Source organism: Aquarana catesbeiana, linkage group LG03 (genome assembly GCF_042186555.1).
Source record: "Aquarana catesbeiana isolate 2022-GZ linkage group LG03, ASM4218655v1, whole genome shotgun sequence".
Taxonomy (NCBI): domain Eukaryota; kingdom Metazoa; phylum Chordata; class Amphibia; order Anura; family Ranidae; genus Aquarana; species Aquarana catesbeiana.
Window position 1 is genome coordinate 715,560,347 of NC_133326.1, and position 8,271 is coordinate 715,568,617.

At 46.6% G+C, this 8,271-nt stretch overlaps 1 protein-coding gene across 1 annotated transcript; it reads left to right on the top strand.

The window, feature by feature from the left end:
- Positions 1 to 3,986: 3,986 nt before the first annotated feature.
- On the top strand, positions 3,987 to 6,070 carry LOC141133688 (E3 ubiquitin-protein ligase TRIM39-like). The gene has a single exon (XM_073623185.1). The coding sequence runs from the start codon at positions 4,063 to 4,065 to the stop codon at positions 5,653 to 5,655; it is 1,593 nt and encodes a 530-aa protein (XP_073479286.1). The 5' UTR covers positions 3,987 to 4,062; the 3' UTR covers positions 5,656 to 6,070.
- The last annotated feature ends 2,201 nt before the right edge of the window (positions 6,071 to 8,271 follow it).

The following is an 8,271-nucleotide window of genomic DNA, read 5'->3' on the forward strand; positions in this document are numbered from 1 at the left end:
GAAACTCATTACAGGGTTGGTGGGAGCCCCTCATAAAGGGCACAGCAGGTGTACAGACCCGGGAACTCAGCACAGGGATGGTGGGAACCCCTCATAAAGGGCACAGCAGGTGTGCAGACTTGAGAACGCAGCACAGGGATAGTGGGCACCCCTCATAATAGGCACAGCAGGTTTATAGATCCGTTAACTCAGCACAGGGATGGGGGGGAACCCCTCATAATGGTCCCAGCAGGTGTACAGATCCAGGAACTCAGCACAGGGATGGTGGGAACCCCTCATAATGGGCCCAGCAGGTGTACAGACCCAGCAACTCTGCACACAGCAGGTGTACAGACCCGGGAACTCAGCACAGGGAAGGTGGAAGCCCCTCATAAAGGGCACTGCAGGTGTACAAACTCGAGAACTCAGCACATGGATGATGGGAACCTCTCATAACGGGCACATCAGGTGTACAGACCCGTGTCCTCAGCACAGGGATGGTGGGAACCCCTCATAATGGGCACAGCAGGGGTGAACTCAGCACAGGGATGGTGGGAACCCCTCATAATGGGCACAAAAGATGTACAAACCCGGGAACTCAGCACAGCGATCAGATTCTCCAGGACTGTCCCAGGAAGTCATTAAAATCCCAGTCTTGTAGGGCCACCAATAAGGGGGTACCGGGGTTGCCTTGCCAGTGAGCAAACAATCTTCAGTGACTGACCTAGTTATGGAGTTAGCAATGTTAACCAAGGCCATATGTTGCTTAGCTTAGTATCTGTCTCCCTCTACTGGACAGACTTATATTCACAGCATCCTGCCTTGGGAAAGCATTGTGCAAGTTAAAGCGGTAGTAAACCGCGGAGGAAAAAAAAAAACCCTGAAAGACAATAGCATAACGTGCTAGTATGCATCGTATATTAGCACATTATGAAATACTTACCTTAGAATGAAGGTCACCGCTGAGGGAGCTGACATGTTCCCTCTGCGTTTCTTCCGGGTTCGCTGGCTCCGGCGCTGTGAGTGGCTGGAGCTGCGACGACGTCACTCCCACGCATGCGCATGGAAGCCCTCCGTTCCGGCAGTATACGCCGGACCTGCAGAGCGCATGCGCCGCTGACGTCAGCGGCTGCATGCAGGGTCAATATCTCCTAAACCTTGCAGGTTTAGATGATTTTCTTTTTACCTACAGGTTAGCCTTATTATAGGCTTACCTGTAGGTAAAAATCACCAAGCAGGGGATACAACCGCTTTAATGTGCAGGATATTAAGAAACAGTTTACCCCCAACAAGAATTATTTGAATGTTTTGTTGTTGTTGTTGTTGTTGTAGCAAGGTCTCGGACCTCCAAAGGCATAATGGTGACCTTCAGAGTTCGGGAGAGCTGACATCCGTCTTTGTAGAGTGGGTTACAAGGCATGGTGGGTGTAATGCAAGATGGAGTGATGGGCGCCAGACACTTTTTGAATGCAAAAGAGATTTATTGTCTCTTAACAGAACTGGGGGAGAGAGGGTTAGGGCCAGGATACCCTTAAGTAAATGCAATGATAATTGGCAGACTCAGAGACTTCTATAGGTAGACAGCTATACAGTGGAAGGCCTCCAGCCGGATAACACTTCTGTGTAGGTAGGACCACTGTCTCCTTCCAACAAATCTTGTAACAGTCACTAGCGGTAGTTGTACTTAACTATTGGCAACACAGAATGGTTATTCTCTTACACTACAGACTCTCACTGTAGACTGTTACTCGCTGAGCTCCCAGTCTCTCATTAGACTTCCAGATCCAATCACCACTGAATCTCCTGAGCTCTTCCACAGCTAGCACGTTGTATACGTCACCCCTGCTATCCTGCTGGGTACCTAGCTTGGCACTCAATGATCCTCAAGCATCACCCATTGCTGTTCTGCTGGGTCCCTGGCTTGGCACTTGATGCTCCTTAAGCGTCACCCCCACTGTCCTGCTAGGTCCCTGGCTTGGCACTTGACGCTCCTTAAGCGTCACCCCCACTGTCCTGCTGGGTCCCTGGCTTAGCACCTGCTGAAGCTTTCCCCCTTCTTCATCGTCCCCAACTGGTGAGAAGACTGCTCAGGTACTGGCTCCAACTTACTCACTCTAGTCTCCGGTAACAAGGTGGATGGTCCCTTAATGACGACAGCTTCCCCTCTACCTGCGACCGCAACTGGTTCCCCATCCAGCTGAACCATCATAACTCGGTTGGACTCCAATCCTAAAGTCCCAACCCTACGCTGCTTCTCTTGCTCCTGGATAGGCCTCAGGCAGCCTAGCAGCCAGATGTCCCCGGGATAGACCTCTGGCTTGGCCTAGCAAACCGGAGCAACATAATACACCTTCACCCAGACAGCCGTCCAGGTGGCACAGAACCCCAATCCCCTGACTCCAACCAAATAAATAGGCTCTCCCAGCAGGCCAAGGGACTAAGGAAACCCCTGCCAATTGGCTGAGACACCCCATCCATCCATAGTCTGACCTTGCTACACCCTTGTCAATCTAATGCCACCAGCAAACGCCACGTAGTGACAGAAGAGAAAAGGTACAGCAAGCCAGAGTTAGAGAGGAATCAGTGGATCTTCTAACAATCAGCCAGGATGATTAATACCTGACAAACTAAATTTATTAGCAACCCTGCCTAAACACCAGGGTGCTACAAGTATTATACATGTTATACATTCGGTGAGTGGAAGACAGTGTAGGGATTGTCAGAGATGGGGTGATGGAAACTGAGTGGTTGGTAAGGTGCATGAGTCTAGCAGCAACATTCATGATGGACTAAAGGCGGAATAGCCTATGTAGTGGTAGGCCAACAAGAAGGGAGTTGCAAGGAGTATCTTGGTGGTGTTGTGTCTTTGGTGAAGAAGGGGTGAATTTTAGAAATATTATGGAGGTGAAGGCAGCAAGATTTTGACAGTGACTGGATGCAGGGCCAAAGAAGAGGTCAGAGCCTAGGGCAACACCTAACACTAGGGCATTACAGGAGAGACTTTTAGTTGTGATTTTAATCTTGATGGTGAATTCGGTGGAAGGGGATTGTGTCTAAGGTTGGGTCAGAATATTACCAGCCAAGTTTTTGATAGATGAAGTCTGAAGAAGACATGTGACATCCATATGGATATATCCATCAGTAAATACATGAAAAGATTGAATCGGTTAGTTGAGGTGTAGAGAGATAGATTTGGGGTTCATCTGTGTAGAAATGGTATTGGAAGCCATGGGAAGCTGGCCCAAGGAAGAGGTGTAAAGTGAGAAAAGAAGGGGCTTGAGGGCAGAGCCTTGGGGGACCCCAATGGAAAAAGAAATAGGGAAGGAGGAGAAAATAGTTGTAGGTGACACTGAAGGTGCGCTGGGATAGGTAGGAGGAGAACCAGAAAAGAGCAGAGTCTTGGAGGCCAAAGCGAGTGGAGTTTATTGAGGAGGAACGTGTGGTCAAATGTATCACAGAATGTGGAAAGATTTAAGAGTAGGAATATGGAGTAGTGGCCATTGGTTTTAGCAGTAACTTAATCTTTCATCAGAATAAATTAGACATTATTAGGAATACTGTAGTGATCTGTCTTTCCTCATCAGGAATGGAGTCATTGAAGAAAATAATGTTTAATGCGACATTATTTAATATTCCAGGGCTCAGGGACGCAGCTACTTATTCCTGAGGTGGGTGCTAACTGCTCGTGTGTAGGAGAGCAGACCATAGTTACAGAAGGAGCAAATGTTATTTGTTATAATAGGTACATAGGCTTCCATGTGTACTGTGCAACCTCCGAGTATGAACTATTGTTTGGGTTTTATGTGCTTTTAAAGTCTACGAGCCGTGCTTATAAATGTGTTGAGACAGTGACCACCCACAGATCGTTTTGTAGAAAAGAACAATCGTTCCCTCTTTCTCTGTCTTCTCAAGTAGGGAGGTGTGATTATCTTTACTACTGTGAGGAAAACCTCCCCTCCCTCTCTATACTTTGTTCTCTTCCGGGTCAAATATCACTGATCAGTCCCAGCCTCCTCTTGTGTTGGAGGAAGTCACCCCTCCCAACTGCATTCCTTCCCCCTGTCTCTCTTCCTGGTTTCAGCGATGGCAGCTGCAGACCTGAGAGCTGAACTGGAATGTTCCATCTGTCTGAACATTTATACAGATCCTGTAATGCTGAGATGTGGACACAACTTCTGCCGGGTCTGTATTGGTCGTGTGCTGAATACACAGAGGGGGTCTGGAGATTACTTTTGTCCTGTGTGCCGAAAAAGGTTCAGGAGTCGTCCTGCACTGCAGAGGAACATTACTCTACGTAACATAGTGGAGAATTTCCTGTCTGCTCAGCCAGATCAGGAGGAGTCCGGGGTCTTCTGTACTCACTGTGTGGACTCTCCTGTACCTGCTGTTAGATCCTGTCTACACTGTGAGGTTTCTCTGTGTGATAAACACCTGAGAGTCCACAAAAAGTCCCCAGAACACATCTTATGTGACCCCACCTTGTCCATGGAGAGCAGGAAATGCTCCGTCCATAAGAAGATCCTGGAGTATTACTGCACTGAGGATGATACCTGTGTCTGTGCATCCTGCAGTTTGGCTGGAGAACATCGAGGACACCAGGTGGAGATGCTGGATGAGGCTTCTGAGAAGAAGAAGGAGACACTGAGGAATGTTCTGCAGGAACTTCTGACAAAGAGAGAGGAGACGGAGGAAAGAGTCCAGAGTCTGCAGGAACACAGGAGGAAAGTAGAAGAAAAAGCAGCTGGTGACACCAAGAAGGTCACCGCCATGTTTAGAGAGCTCAAGAAACGTCTGGATGACCTGGAGGAGAGATTCCAGGATGAGATTTCCAAGTGGGCACAGGGGGTCTCCATCTGCATGTCAGAAATGATCCGGGATCTGGAAACGAAGAAGGAGGAGCTGTCCAGGAAGATGCGTCACATTGAGGAGCTATCTAACATGACGGATCCCCTGACTGTCTTACAGGAATCAGATGCAGGTGACTTGTGTGATACTGAGGATGGAGATAATGAGGACCGAGAGAGACATGAGAAGCTCCTCCATGATGGAGGGGGTCTGGATGTTGCTGAGATAACACAGGGATTACGCACATTGTCTGATATAATAACACGGTTAAATGTACACTTCTATATACAAAGAGCTGCAGACATATTACTGGATGAGAACACAGCTCACAATTCTCTACTTATATCAGATGACAGGAAAACTGTATCCTGGTCAGATGTATACCAGAAGCGCCCCAAAACACCAGAGAGATTTCAGGGTTATGTTCAGGTGTTGAGCAGTCAGAGTTTCTCCTCAGGGAGACATTACTGGGACGTGGATGTCGGAAATGCAAAGAAATGGATAATCGGGATGTGTTACCCCAGTATAGAGAGGAGAGGATTACAGTCACTTGTTGGGTGGAATAACAAGTCCTGGGGTTTGGTCAGCAAAGATGATCATTATTTGGCAATACATGACGGTAAAGGCATCCGCTTACCTGGTAATATCGTCAGTAACAAAGTCAGGATATATCTGGATTATGAGGCCGGGCGGATCGCCTTTTATGATCTGTGTGACCCGATCCGATACATCCGCACCTTCACCACCACCTTCACTGAGCCCCTCCATGCCGGGTTATGGGTATGGGAAGGTGGTGTAATAAAGATATGTGGTGGGAATCAGAAGATGTGAGAAATCTGCCCAGAGACTGGTGATGTCACAGAGAGGAGGGATGTGTCGGTGGATTGTTCAACCAATAAGTGAGAATTCCTTTATTGCCCTTTAACAACTTGCAAACCACCCACAGTACTTTTACTGTGGGTGGCAGGCACAGGCAGGCTGGATCATATATATATATATATGTGATCCAGCCTGTTTTCCGGGTTAGGGGCATGCCAGCTTGCAGCTCCCGGACACAGCTGATTGCGGATCCTGGTGCCTGCGGCCCAGCGATCGCATGATCTCAATGCCAACAAAGCTGTTATGAATTAATTTATTCATAACAGTTGTGTTTCCTATGCTGTGATTGCCCCACAGCTATCATATGGTACATGGGTCAATCACGGCACCCTGTACCGTGTGATTAGCTGTAACCAATCTCAGATCACTAGTAATCCTAGCCGTTACTAATGTAACCCATTCATAAGGGTACAAAACATTGCTGTTACAATGATGATCGTTGTAACAGCAATGTTTTGTACCCTTATGAATGGGTTACATTCATAACAGCTGTTATTACTAGTGGTCTGAGATTGGCTACAGCTAATCACATGGTACAGGGTGCTGTGATTGACCCACAGCTATCACATGGTACCTGGGCCAATCACAGCATAGGAAGCACAACTGTTATGAATACATTTTAAAAAACAAAATTCCTGATCCCCCCCAGAGTAGTACAGTGTCACTATGTAAAAAATAGTACAAAATTGAATAATAATGTATTTAACCCCTTGGAGCTGGCGCCTCCTGGCCCTTTAAGGGGCTATGATCATGTGACCACCGTGATTGGCTGCCACGGTGGTCACATGATCAGAAAGCTCCTGATCACAAGTAACTTTCCATTAGCCACCAGTAAGTGTGCCAGAAGCGCGCGCCCTCGGCACAGCTGTTTTTGCACTATTGCACCCAAATATGCAGCCATACGGCGCCAAGGCCCTCCCGTCGAGAGGCCGCATATTTGCATGTGGCCGGTGCCAAGGGGTTAATTTTTTATTTATTTTTTTCTACTTACTGTCACCAGCCAGTGTCCCTGATCACCACCGCCACACCAGTCGTATGATGACGCCGTGCTGCACTGGTGACTGTATGTAAAAATGATTACACACTTATTGGGATTTATTTTATTTTATTTTTTATTTTTTTTACCAAAGATGTAGCAGAATAATTCTAGCCTAAAAAGTTGAGTTTGTTGAAAATGTTTTATAACAGAAAGTTGAAAATATTGTTGTTTTTTTGTTCAAAGTTTTAGTTTATGTCACAAAAAATAAAACCTAGCGGTGATTAAATACCACCAAAAAAATAAAAAAATAAAAAATCCTCTATTTGTGTGAAAAAAATGGTCTAAATGTCACTTGGGTACAGCATTGCATGACTGCGCAATTGCCAGTTAAAGTAGCGCAGTGCTAAATAGTAAAAAAAAAAAAAGGCCTGGTCATAAATGCTGGGTTCACACTGGTGCAATGCGGGAACCACAGCGATTCCTGTGCGGGTTCCGGCATTGCTTCTGAATCGCAGGCAGTTCACACTGCTCTCTGCAAACCGCTGCAGGTGTCAATATAAAGTTAACCGCTAGGCGACCAGCCGCCGCAGTTATGCTGCTGCAGGTTGGCACGGCTGCGCAAATCGCCGTACGTATACGTCGCTCCTTTAAGATGATCTAGCAGGCGCACACGTCCCTGGAGCCCGGCGGGTGTGATGTCCGCTGGGCACCCGCCATCGCTCGTGACAGAGCAGGAACGCGGATCTGTGTGTGTAAACGAACAGATCCACGTCCTGTCAGGGGAGTAGACAGATCGTGTGTTCCTAGTATATAGGAACAACAATCGGTATTCTCCTCTAGTCAGTCCCATCCCCCCACAGTTAGAACACCTAGGGAACACATTTATCCCCCAGATCTCCCCCTAGTGTTAACCCCTTCCCTGCCAGTGACGTTTACACAGTAACCAGTGGCTATTTTTAGCTCTGATCGCTGTTTAAATGTGAATGGCCCAAAAAAGCGTCAAAGGTGTCCGATCTGCCCGCCGCAATGTCGCAGTCCTAATAAAAATCGCTGATCACCGTTATTACAAATAAAAAAATAAAATAAAAATGCCATAAATCTATCCCCTATATTGTAGACGCTATAACTTTTGCACAAACCAATCAAAATATGCTAATAGCCATTTTTTTTTTACCAAAAATATGTAGAAGAATACATATCGGCCTAAACTGATGAAGAAATTTTTTTTTAAAATTTGGGGATACTTATTATAGCAAAAAAGTACAAAATATTGTGTTTTTTTTTTTTTTTTAAATTGTCACACTTTTTTGTTTATAGCACAAAAAACAAAAACCGCAGAGGTGATCAAATACCACTAAAAGAGAGCTCGATTTGTGGGGAAAAAAAGACATAAATTTTGTTTGGGTACAGCGTCGCGCAACCGCGCAATTGTCAGTTAAAGCTACGCAGTGCTGAATCGCAAAAAATGGCTCCGTCAGGAAGGGGACAAATCTTCCCGGGGCTGAAGTGGTTAATGACACCCCCAAATCAGTTCGCAGAATGCAGTGCGAACTGTGGAATCGGATTACATGGGTCCAAACACCCAATGC

Excerpts from the sequence above, each read along its gene's own strand:
- LOC141133688 (XM_073623185.1), top strand. The coding sequence starts at position 4,063 with ATGGCAGCTGCAGACCTGAGAGCTGAACTGGAATGTTCCATCTGTCTG.